At 42.1% G+C, this 20336-nt stretch overlaps 1 protein-coding gene across 9 annotated transcripts in view; it reads right to left on the bottom strand.

Annotated features, from left to right (window-relative positions):
• Positions 1 to 3023: 3023 nt before the first annotated feature.
• Positions 3024 to 20336, bottom strand: part of LOC123939609 — a 47022-nt gene continuing 29709 nt past the window's right edge. The window contains exons 9-11 of one of the 9 annotated variants that reach the window (XM_046001331.1): positions 15957 to 16036; positions 3708 to 3820; positions 3024 to 3250 (exon numbers count right to left, since the gene is read on the bottom strand). In XM_046001331.1, coding sequence (XP_045857287.1) covers positions 3239 to 3250; positions 3708 to 3820; positions 15957 to 16036 — 205 coding nt within the window. In that variant the 3' untranslated portion in view covers positions 3024 to 3238. The other 8 variants (XM_046001328.1, XR_006817940.1, XM_046001332.1 and 5 more) reach the window with 8 other exon arrangements.

Raw genomic sequence — 20336 nt, forward strand, 5'->3', positions numbered from 1 at the left:
CACCGCGGCGCCTACAACGGGGCCGCTCCGATTGGCTGGCGCAGCCCAGTGACGTCATTTGACGCTAGCGCCAGGCCGCTTGTCCACCCTGCACGCTCCTGCTCTTTGGGGCAGCCCTGAGGGCTGAAGGGCTTTAGGACGATTCCGGTGTGAAGCGTGGACGCTTCGCTGCACAGTGTTCCTCTCCCGCACCCGGGAGCGCTCTACGCAGGCACCAGGTGTCCTGCTGTGCGCTTTCAGGAAACTTACCACTCTCTCAAATTATCCTGTTACTAAAACTGCTCCCCCCCCCCCCCGCCCAAACTCCATCAGAGCAGGGACCGTGTCTATGCAAGATCCCCTGTCCTCCGTATCTAGGAAAGGTCTGAACTCCCAAGGTCTTCTGAGAAACCTGGTTCAGTGGTTCTCAAACTGCACTCCGTTAAACTTAAAAACAAGAGGATCTTCAAAAGTCTTTATGTAAGATGTAGATGTTTGCTTTTTAAGAAATTTACCTTGAAAGAAAGATCTAAATTTTAAAAGTAACAGTAATAAACTCATTACAAGTTATTAGAGCGATGGTGCCGCATATAATGTAGCTTCTGGAAAACTCCCCTGTACACTCCTAAAGAGTGAGAAGAGGGAAATAGCTCCGAATGTTGGCATGCAAATAGTTCTGACCTGTTGGTCCCCTGAAAGGATGCCGAGAACTCGGGCGCATGCTCTGAGAACCTCTGATGTAGTTTAACCACCTCCTTTTATATGTACGAGTAACACCGCTATTGTGTGACGGTGACAATTATGAAACCTGGGTTCTTCTATTGCTGGCCTGGGGTCATGTTCTTCTGTTTTCTCAAGCAAAGCAGACAACATCTTCATTTTTAAACGATAAGAAAGTTGAGGCACGGAATGCCTAAGGAGATGACTGATTACCACCACCACCTAGTGGTGGACACCTGTAGTGTCGGGTTTGGGATTCCAAGCCTCCCATCTTTTCTTCCTGGGCCTCTCAGCCTCTCTTCGTGTCCTCACGCCAGGCCTGGTGCTGGATGGAGACTAACCAAACTCAAACAGTTGGGCAGAGGACAAGCATGCATACAAATGTAAAAATAGAAATATGGACACAGGGTCACATTTGGCTAGATGCTATGTGCGCTGCTTGTTGAGTGGAATATTCAGTGATGTGAGGGACAGAGATATCCCTGAGGACTGATGCCATGAGGTAAAGCCTCACGGAAGAGACTCCTCATGGGAGGCCCTCAAGCCCAGGATATGAGTGAAGAGAGCACACCTGTCCAAGCTGTCAGCCAGAGCAGAGCAGCTGTACTGGTGGCGGATGTCAATCTCACCGCACTAACTCGAAGAGCCAGATAAAATTCCTATGGACAACCCCAGATGAACATGTTCTGTTCATATTAAACGACCACACATCTGACTATAGAGATGGTTCTAAATGCGAGATATCTAATAAAGAAGGAAGGCCGGAACCAGACAATGAGAAAATGCACTTCAAGTTGGGAACTGGCCAGTTTGAAAGAGAAAAGGAGAGAAAGTCAGATGAAAGGATGAAAGCCTAGAGAATGCCTCTTTCTTGTCACACTTCAACATCTCTGAAACTGGACAGAACTTCCCCTACCTGCTCCAGCTGGATTGCTCTCTGCACTTAGAGAAAACTTACTCATCTTCGTTCTTTGCCAATATATATTCTAATACTTCCAGGAAATCACGGCACTTACTGTGTTTCTTCCACTCTTTTGGCACTGGGGCACATAGCAAGGAAAAAGTGCTGCTACTGATGTTTATTGAGTGATTTCAAGTTTTTTAAATTGACAGCTCATAAATTATAAAAATGTTAAAATAGTAAAATGTGTATGCAATAAAAAAAAGCAAGTGTTGTTAATACTCTCAGAAGTTTCTACATATATACAAACAGACACATTACAACCATTAAATTTTTTTTTAATCATTAAAAATTTTAAAAAAGATTTTACTTTTAAGTAATCTCTACACCCAAGGTGGGGCTCCAACTTACAACCCTGAGATTAAGAGTCACAGGCTCTACTGACTGAGCCAGTCAGATGCCCCTAAAAATTTTTAATTGTGATAAAATATACATAATGAATTTGCCACCATTTTCAGTGAAGAGTTCAGTAGTATTAAGTATATTTATGTTGTTTTTGTTTTGTTTTGTTTTAAAGTGGGCTCCACACTCAGCATGGAGTTTGGACTCCATGGGGCTTGGACTCATGACACTGAGATCAAGACTTGAGCTGAGATCAAGAGTCAGATGCCTAACTAAGACACCCAGGTACCCCAGGACATTTACATTGTTATGCAAACACTTTCCAGAACTATTCCATTTTCCAAAACCAAAACTATACTTTCTATCTCCCCTTCTTTCCCAGCAACCAGCACTCTTTGTTTCTGAGTTTGATTACCATAGGTACCTCATATAAGTAGAATCATTCAGTATTTGTCTTTTTGTAACTGTTTTATTTCACTTTAGCACAGTGCCTTGGAGTTTCATCTGTGCTGCAGCATGTGTCAGAATTTCCTTCCTTTTTAAGGCCAAATAATACTGCACTGTGTGGATAGACCACACTTTGCTTATCCGTTCATCTGTCAGTGGACATCAGGGTTGCTTGTACCTTTTGAATAGTGTGAATAATGTTGCTGTGAACTTGAGTATACAAATATCTCTTCATAATCTTGCTTTCACTTTTTTGGGGTATATACTCAGAAATGGGATTGCTGGCTCTTTTTTTTTTAAGATTTTGTTTATTATTTATTTGACAGAGATCACAAGTAGGCAGAGAGGCAGGCAGAGAGAGAGAAAGGAGGAAGCAGGCTCCCCACTGAGCGGAGAGCCCGATGTGGGGCTTGATCCCAGGCCCCTGGGATCATGACCAGAGCCAAAGGCAGAGGCTTTAACCCACTGAGCCACCCAGGCGCCCCTCTCTTATTTTTTTTTTTAAAGATTTTGTTTATTTATTTGACAGACAGAGATCACAAGAGGCAGAGAGGCAGGCAGAGAGTGAGAGAGAGGAGGAAGCAGGCTCCCCGCTGAGCAGAGAGCCCGGGACGGGGCTTGATCCCAGGACCCTGAGATCATGACCTGAGCCGAAGGCAGAGGCTTAACCCACTGAGCCACCCACGTGCCCCTCCAGTGAAAACTCTTATTATAGAACAAGCAAGATCTTTCTACACATGTCCAGTTGGCCATGGAAACAGCATCCATAAAGATATAGAGCATCCATATTCAGTTTTTACCCTGTGAAATAATGAACACAAAATTCATAAATTATAAAAAGAAAAAAGGAAGTTCAACTTCATACAATAGAGAGTGAACATATATAAAGCACTACTATCGAATAGATCCCGCACGTTTCATAAATAGTTCAGGTAAATTCACCATTTCAAATCCACAATAAGCTAACAGGTACCAGGATTGTGGGGGGAGAGGAGGATGGGAAAGTTGAAGAGAGGAGACAAGGTTTGCACCAACCTTTGAGGGAACTATGTTTTTTCCTACTACTTGTCCTTTGATACAATCATCCATTAGGGTGGACTGATGGTTTGGGATACTATTACCTAGAACCAAAATTCTCATGATTTTATCAAGTGCAAAATCTGCTGGGGGTGGCACCTACCCCAATTTAGTGCCCAGGGTCCATCCACACACTCCCCTGGTGGCTGTAACTCACAGACACAGACATCCAAGAGCATACCTTTTTCTTCTTTTTACTGGTAATCCTAGATTTCCTGCTATTTTTCCAAATAGATCTGAAGGTATCAGAAGACATTTGAGGAGTGACTGTAATTTTTAAGATTGGGAGTTTACCTGAGAGGGGAAGAACATAGTAGTAAATCAGTAGGATATCTCACAACTCCATTTGATGGATTAGGTCTTAGCTTCTGAGAGGGGCATTCTCCCACATTCTTATTAACTGGGCAACTTCCCTCTCACCTAATACCTTTTGCCTATATCTTATTGACGTGAGTGATCCATAGCAATTTATTTCTATAATAACTTCTCATTCCAGCCCTTTCTTTCCCATTCCTAAAGTCACATGTTTACCTGGATAATTGTAGTAGTCTTCCAACTGATCTTCATAGCTTCAGACTTCCCCGCCCCCAAATCCATCCTGCAATCTACTTCCAGATTAATCATCTGAAAGTGAAACTCTTATCTTGTCATTCATCACCTCTAATACTTTATTGACTCTTCATCTTCACTGGACCTTTCTTGGTTTTACTTGTCCAGCTTGCATTTATTTTAGCTTCTTTCTGGAACAGAATCTTGAGTTTACTTTGGGGTTCCACTCCCCTGTGCTCCAGGGGTGGATGGGCACATAACCCGGATCTGGAGAATTAGTGGATTTACTCCCCTTGACACAGCGATTGGTTAACAGGTGTGCATGTGACTCATGATGGTCCTGTGAAATCAGGAGAAAGGCTCTTTCTTGAGATTAAACCGGTACCATGTAAATTTATGGCCTGTGCTGCCCAAAATGCCACTAAGTGGGAAGAACCTGCCTGAGAATAAAGTCAGCACAAGCAGAACTTCCAGGAGAGGAAGGTAGGTAGTGTTACTTGAACCCCTAAATCCCGCTAGACCTGTAGCTAGAACCACCCCTGGACTTTTATGGATCAACAGTTTGGTGTGCATGTACTTAGATCAGTTTGTGTTGGTCTTGTAGCACTTGAAACCAAGATTTCTCATTGATTTCCTATACAATCCAGCAATATTGTGGTTTCTAGGAAATATATATTTGGATTATTCAGATTTCCCATATATATTTGGTCTTTGTCCAGGGTTCCTGGCTCCCACACCTTTGGAATTTCCTGACCAATAAGAGAAATGGGAGCATCTTTTGGTCTCTTAGGTGTGTGTGGGGGATGGGTAAAATAGGTGATGGGGTTAGAGTATACTTACCACGATGAGCACTGAGTAATGTACAGTTGAGGATAATATAACACTCCATGTTAATTCCACTGGATTTTTTTAAAAAAGAAAACTTAAATATAATATTTGGTCCCTTGTTCTCAGTTCCTTAAAACGCCTTAGAGCGGTAAAGGTGAAATGGGTGCCTTGTAACTCATAACAATCCCCTTTCCACCACACCTGAGTTTATGTTAATGAGGAGACTTTTGTGCAGCACCTAAGGATGGGGCTGGTTGCCAGGGGAACCAACCACAGAGGGAAAATTAGAGCTTTCTCTAACCCTGATTCTCCGGGGAGGGGAAAGGGGCCGGGGGTTGAATCAATCACTAATGGCTAATGATTTAATCAACCACGCCTAAGTAATAAAGCCTCCATAAAAATCTGAAGGACAGGATTCTAAGAGCTTCCAGGTTGAGAAACCAGAATGCTTCCACGTGCCACCATGCTGGGCTCCAAACTCCATGAGGACAGAACTGCTTTGTTCAAGATCTCACCCTCTGTATCTCTTCATCTGGCTATTGATTTGTAACCTTTATGATAACCCAGTAATCATGAATAAACTGGTTTCCTGGGTCATATTAGCCGCTCTAGCCAATTAATCAAACCCAAGGAGGGGCTCATGAGAACCTCAGCTTTATGGCCAGTCAGTCAGAAGCCCAGGTAACAATATGGACTTGCTATTGATGTCCAACGTGGTGGTGGTAGGGAGGGGACAGTCTTGTGGGACTGAGCCCTTAACCTGTGGAATCTGATGCTAAGCTCCCAGTAGGTAGGGTCAGAATGGAGTTGAACTGTGGGCCACCCAGCTAGTATTTGGGAATTGCTTGGTGGTGTGTGGGAAACCTACTCCCACACATCAAAATTGGGATCAGAATAATAAGAATCAAATACCTAGCATGCCATTCACAGAGCCCGTGTCAACCCATCCTTCTGTTATTTCCCATGGCACTTGCCCTTCTCCACCTTCTTGTTTCTCATCTAGCCAGATGGCCGGGTCCTACTTGCAGAGCCCCAGGGGCCCCAGGCTGTAGTTTCTGGGGGTCAGGATACACCAGGAAGAAGCCAGAAGCAGGAAGGTAAGTAGGAAAGATGGTGGAGAGGAAAAATAACCTTAAAAATAGTACTGCATGTACTATAAATAAGTATTTAAAAATAGTACTGCCTGACCCTCCAGAGGGTCATGAAACATGAAAATGGTTGTAAGGATGTGGGAAAAAAATCAGGCTGGGCACAGTAAAGGGTAGTGGAGGGTGAGATGGATGAAAACGGTTAAGGGACCTGGAAATATAAGACCATACAGCTCATAATTTCAGGACTTAGAAAGGGCCAGAAACTGTGTCACTGAGGACTTGGGTGGTACATATGTGCCTGGATGATAAGCGCTATTTGGATGTTTTCCTCCGGTGAGCAGTACTTACTGGTACTTGGTGTGATCATTCTAGTCCATGGGTCATTCCTGTGGGTCATCACAAAAAAAGGTGTGGTTGTGGGGGGAACATTGCTCTGACACTTCAGGGTGGGGCCGGGCCATAATAAAATTTAAGGCAATAGTCTCCCAGGGCTGTGCCTAGATTGAGAAGCACTCATGTTTCCTGGGTCTAATTTTGCTCAGTGTCTTCCGTGATTCCTTATAGAGCAGAAGGTTATACAGATGCAGGTCTGCTAGGTGACTTGAGGGGCATGTGGAATGTCTAATAAAGACCCTGGTGTCTCACTTGGGCCACTCTGGAGGGGTCACTGGCTTCAGAGGCCTTTGACCAGGTCTGGTGTAGACCAGCTGACCTATTGATCATAATCTAAAGGAGCTTCAGCCAAATACTTGTAGTTCCCTGACTAATATCTTTTCTGAACTTATTTTCTAACAGAGCTCAGATTTTTCTTAGGGTAGCAATGTGCCAAGCTAAAAATGAGGGATGGGTATGTGACGTACTTCTGACCAGCTGGAAATAAGCATAAGTGTGCTGGGGGATTTCTGAGACTTCCTCATACAGGTACCAGTACTTTCTCCTTGTCCCTTCCTTCCTTCTGGTCTGGAATGAAGACGGGAGGCTTACGGTGAAGCAGCCACCTACAGCTATGAGGATATAAACCATCTGCTAAGGCTGATGGTGGAGAAAGAGAAAGGCATGATGCTGGGACGGGTCTAGGCCGGCTCAGTCCTCCGCTAGCTGATGAAGCCACTATATCTGGTCCTGTTCCACGTAGCCAAATATCACCTCTAACTGAGGCAGAATTCAATAGCAAATAGGAAGAAATCGTAGTCAGGGAGAAAAACAAAGCTCAGAGTGGAAAAAAAGAAGACAGGTTCAAATGTAGAGGAAGACAGGAGTTTCAATAAGAAAACAAGGCCCAAAGTCTTGACCACTGGGACAGTCAGGAGGGAGATGCTCAGGCTGTGAGGAGTGCTGGGTGTTGGACACCACCTGACAGGGGGCCAGTAGTGCAGTATGGGGGCCAGCTGGAGGTCTCAGAGGAGTCATGCGACAGCCACACCCGCAAAAGACAGTCATATTCCCTAACACCATACTTCTGGTCATCTTTTTCACTTCTTTATGAAACTCTAGCCATTCGTAAACATTCTATAGAGTACGTGAGGCCTCCAACTCCTTAGTGGAAGCTAAGGTGACTTAAGATAGTTTTAGATATTGGGTTCCCTGGGTGGCTCAGTTGGTTAAGCATCTGCCTTCAGCTCTGGTCATGACCTCAGGGTCCTGGGATCGAGCCCCAAGTCAGGCTCTGCACTCAGTGGGGAGTCTGCTTGTCCCTCTGCCCCTACCCAACTAGTGTGCACGCTCTCTCTCTCTCTCTCAAATAAATAAAATCTTTTTAAAAAGAGATGGTTTTAGATATTAACATGGAATTATATAACAATAAATCACAGGGTAGAAAGTGATCCAGTTTTCAATTCTCTAAAAATATAAACAAAGTAATGCATACTTATAGCTAAAAAATTAAATAGGGTTAAAAAGTTTATAATGAAAAGTGACAGACCCTTGCCTTTTGCCTCAACACTCCCAGTCTTCTTCTCCAGAGACAACCACTTCTAACTCACTCTTCTGTTTTTCATGAGATTTACTGCCTTATTTCAAACAAAGTGTTTTATATTATTGGTATTTCCAGTAAAAATTTTATTTATTTATTTTTAAGACTTTATTTATTTATTTGACAGAGAGAGAGACAGTGACAGAAGGAACACAGGAAGGGGGATTGGGAGAGGGAGAAGCAGGCTTCCCGCAAAGCAGGGCTTGATCCCAGGACTCTGGGATCATGACCTGAGCTGAAGGCAGACAGTTAACAACTGAGCCACCCAGGAGCCCCTCCAGTAAAAATTTTATATATTGACTGCTATCACTTCCTCTCTCCAAACCTCCCAATAGTGATATTTCACAATTTTTAGTTAAATCAGCACTTGGTGTATTGACTCATATAGTCATATACATTTTGTTCACAGTGTTTCCCTTTCTTATATAACTTTTTTTAAAGATTATTTTAAAGTAATCTTTACACCCAGCTTGAATGTACAACCCCAGGATCAGGAGTCGCACACTGTACTGACTGAGCCAGCCAAGTGCCCCACTTAAATGACTTTCTTCTGAGTTAATAATTATCTTTTTCCTTTGCACTGTTTTCTGTGTACCTATTCTAAGAATTTCCCCCAATTTCTTTTCTTTGCCAGACACCCATATTTCTTGCAAAATACTTAAGTATGTCCAATACTCTATTCAGTTTTTATTGCAGTGTCCTTCCTTTCTGAAGTGTTCTATTTTCTGGCTCCAATTTGGACTCATTCTGATCCTCAACCATCATCTGGGATTCCCTTTCCACTTTTCTGTATTGGTTCTCCTGATTTCAGGATTCTCCATTCTTCATCTTTGTGGTTTACTCTTACTTTGCTCACATGTGTTCTCTGGGAGCTTCCTAGGAAACAGGAGGCACACAGTTTGAGTTCTTTTTTTTTTTTTTTTTTTAAGATTTTATTTTATTTGACACAGAGAGAGAGATCACAAGTAGGCAGAGAGGCAGGCAGAGAGAGAGGAGGAAGCAGGCTCCCTGCGCAGCAGAGAGCCCGACGCGGGGCTCGATCCCAGAACCCTGAGATCATGACCTGAGCCGAAGGCAGCAGCCTAATCCACTGAGCCACCCAGGCGCCCCTGGCATCCTGGTGTTTTACAGATGCATTATCTTCTGTTTCCCTGGAGAAGTTGTAACTAATTTCTTTTCTTTCTTTCTTTTTTTTTTTAATTTTCTGTATTGTCTCTGTATCTTCAGAGTTCTCTTTGTCTCTGTGTTTCAGGCTTGGTTTCCTATGTTGAAGACTTGTGTGAATTGTCTGGAGATTCTCAGGTTTCTGTTCACAGTGAATGGCTAACGGGAAGCTCCTCTGTCTGAGCAGGGCTTGCTTCCCTGCTGGGCTTCTTTGAATGAAGAGGGCATGGCCAGGGGTCAGCATCTGTTGTTCCTTTCTCTGGGGCTATTCAATTTATCAAAGAATACCCCAGAGGCACCTGGGTGGCTCAGTCAGTTAAGCATAACTCTTTTTTTTTTTTAATTTATTTATTTTCAGCGTAACAGTACTCATTGTTTTTGCACCACACCCAGTGCTCCATGCAATACGTGCCCTCTCTATTACCCTCCACCTGGTTCCCCAGCCTCCCACCCCCCACCCCTTCAAAACCCTCAGGTTGTTTTTCAGAGTCCATAGTCTCTCATGGTTCATGTCCCCTTCCAATTTCCCACAACTCCCTTCTCCTCTCCATCTCCCCTTGTCCTCCATGTTCTTTGTTATGCTCCACAAATAAGTGAAACCATATGATACTTGACTCTCTCTGCTTGACTTATTTCGCTCAGCATAATCTCTTCCAGTCCCGTCCATGTTGCTACAAAAGTTGGGTATTCATCCTTTCTGATGGAGGCATAATACTCCATGGTGTATATGTACCACATCTTCCTTATCCATTCATCCGTTGAAGGGCATCTTGGTTCTTTCCACAGTTTGGCGACCGTGGCCATTGCTGCAATAAACATTGGGGTACATTGGGGTACAGATGGCCCTTCTTTTCACTACATCTGTATCTTTGGGGTGAATACCCAGCAGTGCAATTGCAGGGTCATAGGGAAGCTCTATTCTTAATTTCTTCAGGAATCTCCACACTGTTCTCCAGAGTGGCTGCACCAACTTGCATTCCCACCAACAGTGTAAGAGGGTTCCCCTTTCTCCACAACCTCTCCAACACACGCTGTTTCCTCTCTTGCTAATTTTGGCCATTCTAACTGGTGTAAGGTGATATCTCAATGAGGTTTTAATTTGAATCTCCCTGCATCTGACTGTTGATTTTGGCTCAGGTCATGATCTCAGGGCTGTGAGATCAAGTCCTGTGTCGGGCTCCGTGCTGGGCATGGAGCTGGCTTGGGATTCTCTCTCCCTCTCCCTCTGCCTGCCCCTCTCCATGCCTGCTCTCTTGTGAATGCTTCTCTCAAAGTAAATCAATTAATAAATAAAAAGAACACCCCAGTCTTCTATATGGCTATGAGCCTCCAGAAGCAGGGCAGACAAAGGTGGCTCAGGCAATGGTAAAGGCTGAGTCCCAAGTGTTCAGTGTGTAGAATTTTCCCTAATCCTCCTCTTTTTAGCTTATTCCACCCTCAGTCTCCGCCATGCTGTGTGTCCTGGGTCTGCTGAAAGGCTCTGTTTAATTTTTCCAGAGACAACGCCCTAACTGGTCTTCCTTCTTTTACCCTCTCCTCAAATCTGTTTTCAGCTTAGACCTGGAGTAATCCTGTTAAGATGTGGGTCAGATCTGGTCACTCCTCTCAAAATTCTCCAATGCTTTTCCATTTCAATAAAGTTAAAAACCAAGGTCCTCATAATTGCCTAGAAAGGCCCCCTGCCCTCCATGCTTGCTTCTTGGAAATTTGTCCTACAACCCTCCCATTCTTTTTCACTCCACTCCAGCCATACTGACTTCCATGCTGGCTTTAGAACACACCAGCTGGGGCGCCTGGATGGCTCAGTGGGTTAAGCCTCTGCCTTTGGCTCAGGTCATGTTCTCAGGGTCCTGGGATCAAGCCCCGCATCGGGTTCTCTGCTCGGCAGGGAGCCTGCTTCCTCCTCTCTCTCTCTCTCTCTCTGCCTGCCTCTCTGCCTCCTTGTGATCTCTCTCTGCCTTCCTCTCTGCCTCCTTGTGATCTCTCTCTGTCAAATAAATAAATAAAATCTTTACCAAAAAAATAGAACACAGCAGCTGTGTTCTGCCATAAACGTTTGTACCTGCTGCTCTGCTTACCTGGACTGCTCTTTTCCCAGGTATCCACGCAGCTTGCTCCCGCACACCTTCCCGTCTTTAAACATTTCTTCTTGATACAGTCTTCTCTGGCTACCCCAACTAAACTCCCCATCCCCTGACATACATGCTTTATCTCCTTTTCTTGCTTTATTTTTTCCCTTAAGTATGATCCCCAAATGATCTACAATAATACATATTTCACTTCTCTATATAGTTGGTTTACCGTCTGTCATCCACTAGGAAGTCAGATCCATGAAAGCAGGGAGTCACTGCTCAACTCAAACAAGGCCTGGCATTTGTGGGGTGTCCCGATTGGGTGCTCTGGTTGGGCGGAGGCTGGCAATATGGATGGTGAAAGAATTCACCGAAGGTAGAATAAAAGAGATAAAAGTTTACTGAATACACAGCAAGGGGGTGGCAGACAGGACAGCAAAGGACTGTCTGCTATGAGGCGGTGGTGAGGGGCCACCATTACAGGGCAGAGTGAGGAGGCAAGGAACTACGGAATCGTCCCTTTACTTAAATTTTAGGACCTGTGCCTGTTTGTAATTGGTCAGTTTGGGCCTATGGCTATTTCAAGCCAGGTCATTTAATGAGCCTATTTGCATTTGGCTCAGTGATTGCTGTGAGCTCCCTTTGCCTTGTTCTAAAGCATTTAATAAATTAATGTTGAAATAAATAAAAATGGATAAATGAATTGATCCTGAAGTCTTCTGTTGGTTTTTTCTTTTAAATTAGTAAAAGAGCAATCTTATAAAATGTAAACAGCAGTTTTTTCCTCTGCTAAACTTTTTTTTTTTTTTTTAATTGGTAACAAGTGAGGTTGCTTGGTGCTTGGTTGGCTCGGTCAGTTAAGCGTCTGCCTTTGGCTGAGGTCATGATCTCAGGGTCCTGGGATCGAGCCCCTCACTGAGCTCCCCGCTCAGCAGAGAACCTGCTTCTCCCTCTCCACCACATTCGTGCCCTCTCTTGCTACCTCTGTCGCTATCTCTTTTTCTCTCAGATAAATAAAATCTTTAAAAAAAAAAAGTGAGGTTGCTGATGTTTCTGAGAAAGCTTTCATTATGTGTGTGTGTGTTCCATCATTGAAGGTAGTTCATGTTGGGGCCGGACAGGAAGGGAAACTCTTCAAGATGGCGGATAACCCAAAATGGCCGAGGTTCCCGTCATCACCTCCTCTTGGGACGCCAATGGATCAATGACCTGCTGACAGCTCCACGCAGACACCTACACCTCTCCTTTTGGACTTCCCCAACTGAACCCAATACCCCTCAAACCCCAGAAAAGGAAGTAACTCTGACTGGTCGGATTACAATCCTTCCTTTGCATAGAGGAAGTAACTCTGACTGGTCAGATTACAATCCTTCCTTTGCATATGAGCCGACCAATAGGAAATAGTTCTGCTTTTCAACTTTATGTAAACCCCTGCCACCTTGTCTTGCACGCGACTTCCCCGACTCACTGCCCTCTTTTGAGTAGTGGAACCTCACCCGAGGGTGCCCACAATAAAGATCTGTTCTCGGACCCTCACTTGTCTTGGCGGTCTCATTTCCATTTAGTTACCGAGAAACCTGACAGTTCATTAAGAATTCCTTGGTAGGGGCGCCTGGGTGGCTCAGTGGTTTAAGCCTCTGCCTTCGGCTCAGGTCATGATCTCAGGGTCCTGGGACTGAGCCCCGCATCGGGCTCTCTGCTCAATGGGGAGCCTGTTTCTCCCTCTCTCTCTGCCTTCCTCTCTGCCTACTTGTGACCTCCCTCTCTGTCAAATAAATAAATAAATAAAATATTTTAAAAAAATAATAATTCCTTGGTAGACAAATAAATGTCTTTGGGCTGTTAATTTGGATTTCATGAAAGAAGTAGAATCAGGATTAGAAATTAGCTTGTTAACTGGCAAATTATAAGAACACATAAGCAATCAAAAGAAGAACATTAGTTCTATAATCACTGATATTACTAATTGCTTTTAATGTTTAAAAGGATGCCATTAAGGTTAAATGGCAAGAGATTTCCCTGTAGAATCCAATCAGCTAACCCCATTTTGAGGAGTCTTTCTTGGTATTCAAACTAATGATCTTAAGTGCTCCATCAGAAACATGCCATAATTATTTTGGTTCAAAACGTGGATACACTCGAGCTACTCATGATATATACTACCATATTTGGGGGGAAATGCTTTCTTGAACTATACATTGTTTTTTAATGCTTTTTAAATGAGAAGCTGTATTTTCAGGTGGGTATTTCATAATCATCTTCCCCATTCACATAAATTGAACCATTTACTAAGCAAGCCCCAAATAAATACTTGATGAGAACCATTTTCCATCAAATCGGCTGAGACTGTCCATCATTAGCACTCACTACAGTAATGACCGAAGATTGCCTGCAGCCATTAATAAAGTCTTCTATTACAGGGTATGGTGAGAAAGTGACCACTGTGCTAAGGAAAACCAAATGAAATCACTAACCTGCTTTCAGCCTATTGAGCTTAAAGTCTAATTTAAATTCATTTTAGAATTGATCCATTCCATTTTAGAAATTATTCTAATATTATTATTAAATTTATATAATTTATTATTATAAAATATAATATTATTCTAATGGAATTCTAAAATTCCATTGTAGAATTAAATCCATTTAGAATTACTGTTCTAAATGGAATTTAGAATGGAACAGTAATTCCATTGCATTTGAATTCAACTCAAGTGGACTAGAAGTAGATGTTCTGTTTCTCCAAAATAAAGGGATAGTTCAAAAATCTTGGGATCGTTTGGTTGGCTGTGAAGAAAGGATGATGCAGTGGTTTTAGTTTAAAAATGGCAATACAGTAGATAGTAATGTTATAATTCTCTTTAAAACTGCCAGTATTAGGGAGCGCCTGGGTGGCTCAGTGGGTTGAGGCCTCTGCCTTCAGCTCAGGTCATGATCCCAGAGTCCTGGGATCGAGCCCCGCATCGGGCTCTCTGCTCTGTGGAGAGCCTGCTTCCTCCTCTCTCTCTGCCTGCCTCTCTGCCTACTTGTGATCTCTGTCTGTCAAATAAATAAATAAAATCTTAAAAATATATACTTTAAAAAAAAAAAAAAAACTGCCAGTATTAGAGGCGCCTGGGGGCTCAGTGGGTTAAAGCCTCTGCCTTCCGCTCAGGTCATGATCCCAGGGTCCTGGGATTGAGCTCTGCATCTGGCTCTCTGCTCAGCAGGGAGCCTGCCTTCCTCTCTCTCTGCCTGCCTCTCTGCCCACTTGTGATCTCTGTCTGTCAAATAAATAAAATCTTAAAAAAAAAAACAAAACTGCCAGTGTTAGAAAAAAAAATGCAATCTAAAACTATGCCATGTCTCTAAGGTCATTTTATAGGTCATTTTATCAAAGAAATGATAAAGACCAATCCAATGCTTTTACTACTTAATTCTCTCCATGTAACTTGCCTGATAATGACAAAATTTCTTCCCTGCCTTTTTAAAAATTCACATTCAATTAATTAACATATAATGTATTACTGGTTTCAAGGGTACGGGTCTGTGATTTATCAGTCTTATATAAGTCTCTCCCCCATTTGTTTATTTATTTATTATTTTATTTATTTATTTGACAGAGAGAGAGAGAGAGATCACAAGTAGGCAGAGAGAGGGGGAAGCAGGCTCCCTGCTGAGCAGAGAACCCAATGTGGGACTCCATCCCAAGACCCTGAAAGACCATGACCTCAGCCAAAGGCAGAGGCTCAACCTACTGAACCACCCAGGTGACCCTGAACTTTATTGGAAATGCCGCTTCCTCATCTTCTATCAGCAATAAGAACGGCTATTGTTAATTCTGGTCATGCGTATTAATGAAAGCAGGAGGGCAGGGTTAGCCCATGTTAAATAAATAACTCATTCCATATGTGATTCTCTCATTTTCAAAGGATTACATGGTCATGAGAGACCATTCATACTCTTCTGATGTCAATCACAATTAAGCAATCTTTGATGGTCCAGCAAGCGAGTCAGAATCTTGTAAGGATGTTGCTTGAAATTTTCCAATTGCTGTCTGGAAAAATATCTGCAGGTTGGGTTGTAGGGGAGAATAGAGAATAGGAGAGGGTCCCTCAGATAATATTGCTTACAGCAGCCCGCCCCAATCTGTGTTTTCTCTTTCCACAGCTCCTGTTACCCATGGTCAGGAAGCAGATGGTCTTCCTTCTGCGGAATCATCAGAAGGTCAGTAGTAGCATAACGCCATGGTGTCAATCCCCTCCCTTCATTTCCTCATGCAGGTTATTCATCATCACAAGAAGAAGAGTGAATACAGTGCAGTAAGGTATTTTGAGAGAGAGACCACATTCACCAATTTTTATTATAGTATACTGTCATAAGTATTCTAAATTACTATTTATTATTGTTAATCTCTTACTGTGCCCATTTATAAGTTAAACTCTCATAAGTATGCTTGTATAGGAAAAAAAAACAGTATATGTAGGGTTTGGTCCTATCTGCAGTTTCAGGCATCCACAGAGGATCTTGGAACATGTCCCCCATGCATAAGGGGAGACAACTGTGCTTAGGTCAAAGACAACCTATGACATCAGAAAAGCTCTTGAACTCTGTGCAAATCATGGAGCAAATGGACATAAGGGTAGGTGGCTTATGACAGTGCTCCTGGTCATCACATAGCTCAGGACAGTTATTTGATGAAAAAAGTAGAGCAAGCTGTGAGCAATATAGCATTTAGGGGTGAGTAGACGTGGAAGGGAACACAAACCACACTCTACCTGTCTTTCTGGCTCTCAGCGCTTCAAGTATGTCAGCAGCAGCCATCTCTCCCAGGACATTGTTTCTGAGGTCAATTTCCCTTAAGTGAGCAGAGTATGTGATCAGGCTGGCCAAAGAAAATGACAAATCAAAATGGCATTTTGCCAAGCACAGTTACTCAAAGAAACTCAGTCCACTTACTTTGGAGTCTGATCTCTTTTTTTAGGTCCTCAACACTCTCCTTGATGCCCCCTTCCAACGATGATACGCTGACCCAATTTGAAACTGAATGCAGGCTTTTCCAATTTAATCTCTCTAGTTTGGACACCTCTCTTAAGTCAATTGGTGGGATAAAGACTTTAAGTTGCCTTACGGCTTCCATTCATGTATTTATTCAGAAGATAGGGTGTGGTTTTGCGCAGGGCTTCCCAGTCTTTGTGGATTTTGCACACCAATAAAATGTCAAAAAGCTTGGGGGGACTGGCCTGACAACTTTTAGTACATCAAACAAATAACAGTTCTCACCTAACAACACTTAAAAGAACAAATATTTTTACACAAAATTAGAAAGGGCATAGTCTCAGAATAAAGGATGGCTTTTAAAACTAAGTAAGCTTAGTTTTATGAAAAACGAGCCCTCCATTTATCTTTTTTTTTCCTAATCTCTTTGAGGATTATTGAAAATTCCTTCATGCTTTAGCACCGGCCTGCTAACTGGTCTTAGAGAATCTCTGGCATCATGAGGAGACATGGAATCAGGGTGAAAGCCTGGGCTCCTGGTCAGCTTCTACCATCTGTCAACCTTGTAATCATGGGCAGGCCATGTGCCCTCTTGGGTCCCATCTTCCTCATCTGTAACATTGGGCCCCAAACTGGCTCTTTTACATATTTCATAAGGTTTGTGGTAAAAACAGAATGAAACAATTCCTATGAAAGTATCTTGCAAAATGCAGTACCAGTGATGTTATTATATTGAGTGCACACTTACTAAATGCATATGATCTACCATTGCAGAGATTAAAGGAATTTGACACATTGCCTCTGCTCTAAAAGAAATTATCATATGACTTTCAACAAAACAATTTTGAGTTTACCATGCACTGGGAATGTGAAATTTCATTAAGATCAGTAGTAAATACAAGGTCATTCTCCCTGTACACACTGTCTATTGATTCAGCAGCTAGCATTCAAGGGTGGGGCTCAATGGTTCTGCCAGACTCTCCCTCTCAAAGGTCTTGCTCCGGAGGAAATAGCCTATCTAATCAGAACTTGCCTAGTTCGGCTTCCGGAACCCTCTGCCTGTGTCCCATTCCTTCAGATAAGACGGGTGAGAGCAGGAATGCTTCAGGAGGAAGCAGGGGTTCTAGTAGGAGAAGGGAGAGTATTGAAGAACAACTTCCCAACTCAACAATTCTACATCTGATTTTGGAGGCCATGGATTTAATCACTAGACCACACAGTTTCGCATGAGCTAGGGTTTGATGGAGCATTCACTGTGCATCAGATGTGATCAGGGTCACCCACATGTATAAGCACTTGTGCCCAGCACCAAGGGGGCCTCCAAAGGTGTGAGTGGGGCTGAAATCTGCCATGCTCTGTTTGCCAAGTTCTGGGACCTGAAGCATAGACTAGAAAGGGTTACTTCCTCTGACTCAATGGCCAGAGGTGGTGCCTCTTTTAATTTGTCTAGTTAGAGGGACTCTTTTTCTAATTTGTATAAAGGTGCTAGTTGGAGCCCTCTGCACTGTATAAAGCATGTTACACACCTGATCTAATTTAACCCTATAACATTCTTTTGATTATTATCCCCATTTTTGTAAATGAGGAAACTGAGTTATAGGGAAGTTACTATAAAAATATATATAGGTTAAAAGGATAGAAACATATACACCATGCTAATATTAATCCAAAGAAAGTTCAAGTAGCTATATTAATATTCATCAAAGTATATTTCAGAGATGGGAATATTACCAGAGATAAGAGAAAAATATTACTGGCAATTTCATAATGATAATAAGGGTCAATTCTTCAAGTGATTTAATCTTAAATGTTTTACACCTAACAACAGATCTTAAAAATATGTGAAGTAGGAGTGCCTGGGTGGCTTAGTTCATTAAGCATCTGCCTTCAGCTCAGGTCATGGTCCCGGGGTCCTGGGATCCAGCCCTGTGTTGGTCCCGCTGCTCAGCAGGGACTCTGCTTCTTCTTCTCCCTCTCCCTCTGTGTCCACTTGCTCTCTCTCTCAAATAAATTAATGAAATCTTTTTAAAAAAAAGTAAATCACTTAAAAAAAAAAAATATATATATATACATACAGCAAGGGACACCCAGGTAGCTCAGTCGGTTGAGTATCTGATCTTGATTTTGGTTCAGGTCATGATCTAGGGGTCTTGGGATCGAACCCCATGTTGGGTTCCACACTCAGGGAGTCTGCTTGAGATTCTCTCTATCCCTCTTCCCCTTCCCCAACTCTCTGTCTAAAAAATAAATAAAATAAATCTTTTAAAAAAATACATGAAGCAAAACTGATTAAACTGCAAGGAGATACAAAGTCACAATTATCCCTCTTTCAATAATTGATAGAGCAAGTAAACAGAAAATTTGTAAAGATATAGAAAACCATAACAATGCTGCCAACCAACTGGACCTAACTGACATTTCTTAACATTCTATCCAAATATAGCAGAATATACATTTTTTTTAAAAGAGTTTATTTATTTATTTGACAGACAGAGATCACAAGTAGGCAGAGAGGCAGGCAGAGAGAGAGGAGGAAGCAGGCTCCCTGCGGAGTAGAGAGCCCGATGCGGGGCTCGATCCCAGGACCCTGAGATCATGACCTGAGCTGAAGGCAGCGGCTTAATCCACTGAGCCACCCAGGCGCCCCCAGAATATACATTCTTCAAGAGCACGTGGAACATTTACCAAGATAGATCATAATCTGGGCCATAAAGCAAGTATATTCTCTAATCACAGCATAATTTCATTAGCAATCAACCAGAGAAAAATATGTGAAAAATTTACAAATATGTGGAAACTAAACAGAACTCTTCTAAATAACCCATAGGTCAAAGAAATCAAAAGGGAAATTAGAAAATAGTTTGAATTGAATAACAATAAAAATAAAACATATCATGGGACACCTAGGCGACTCAGTAGGTTAAGCAGCTGTCTTCAGGTCATGATCCCAGGGTCCTGGGATCAAGTACTGAATCCAGCTCCTTGCTCAGCAGGGAGCCTGCTTCTCCCTCTGCCTGCTGCTACCCCTGCTTGTGCTCTCTCTCTCTGACAAATAAATAAATAAAATTTTTAAAAAAACATACGACATAACAAAATTTGCAGGATGCAATGAAAAAGTGCTTAGTGTTACTATAACCATTTACACTAGAAAAACAAAAAGTTAAAATCAATAACTTAAGCTTCTACCTTAATAAACTAGAGAGAGAAGAGCATATTAAACCCAAGGTAAACAGAATAAAGGGAACAATAAAAATAAGGGTATAAATCAATGAAATAGAAAAAATTAAAACATTAGAGGTAACCAAAAGCAAGTTCTTTGAGAGGATCAATAAAATTGATAAAATTCTAACATATTGATTGGGAAAAAGGAGAGAAAACAAATTATTAATATTAAGCACAAAAAAGGAGACATCACTACAGATCCTTCAGATAGAAAAAGGATGAGAAGGAAATATTATGAACAACTCTAAGACAATAAATTTGAAAACTTAGCCAAAATGAACAAATTGCTTGAAAGATATAAACTACCAAAGCTTAACACCCCCTCCCAAAATAACCAGAATAGACTTCTATCTATTAAAGAAAGTGAATTTGTAGTTAAAAAATCTTCCCATAAAGAAAACTCCAGATCCAGGTGTGTTCGCTGGTGAATTCTAACAAATATTTAAAGGTAAAATAATGCCAATTCTATGCAAGTTCTTTCATAAAATAGAAAAGGAGGGAACACTTCCTACCTCATTCTGTAAGGCCCAAATCACCTTGATCCCAATACATTACAAGAAAAGAAAAGTAGGGACAAATATCCCTGATGAACACAGATGTGAAAACCCTTAACAAAATGTTAGCAATATACTAAAAGGATAATACAGCAGCAACGTACTAAATCTAGCTATATAGAAAAAGGGTAACAAAATGAAGTTTATCAATAGAACTATTATAAAAATAGCAGCCAAGCTATCCAAGTTGGAAATTCCCAACTTTCTGAAACAAATATATTAGAAAAAGAATCTTTTTCTTCTAAAATAATAAATAGCCATTTATTAAGCTCTCAACTCTTGAATCTGAGCTATGTTCTGTTGCCCTTGATTGCCCTGAGGTGCTCTCAGTACTGATGTCTAAGATGGAAAACCTGGAGTCCTCTACAGAGTAAGCTTTCCTAC

Source organism: Meles meles, chromosome 4 (genome assembly GCF_922984935.1).
Source record: "Meles meles chromosome 4, mMelMel3.1 paternal haplotype, whole genome shotgun sequence".
NCBI classification, from domain to species: domain Eukaryota; kingdom Metazoa; phylum Chordata; class Mammalia; order Carnivora; family Mustelidae; genus Meles; species Meles meles.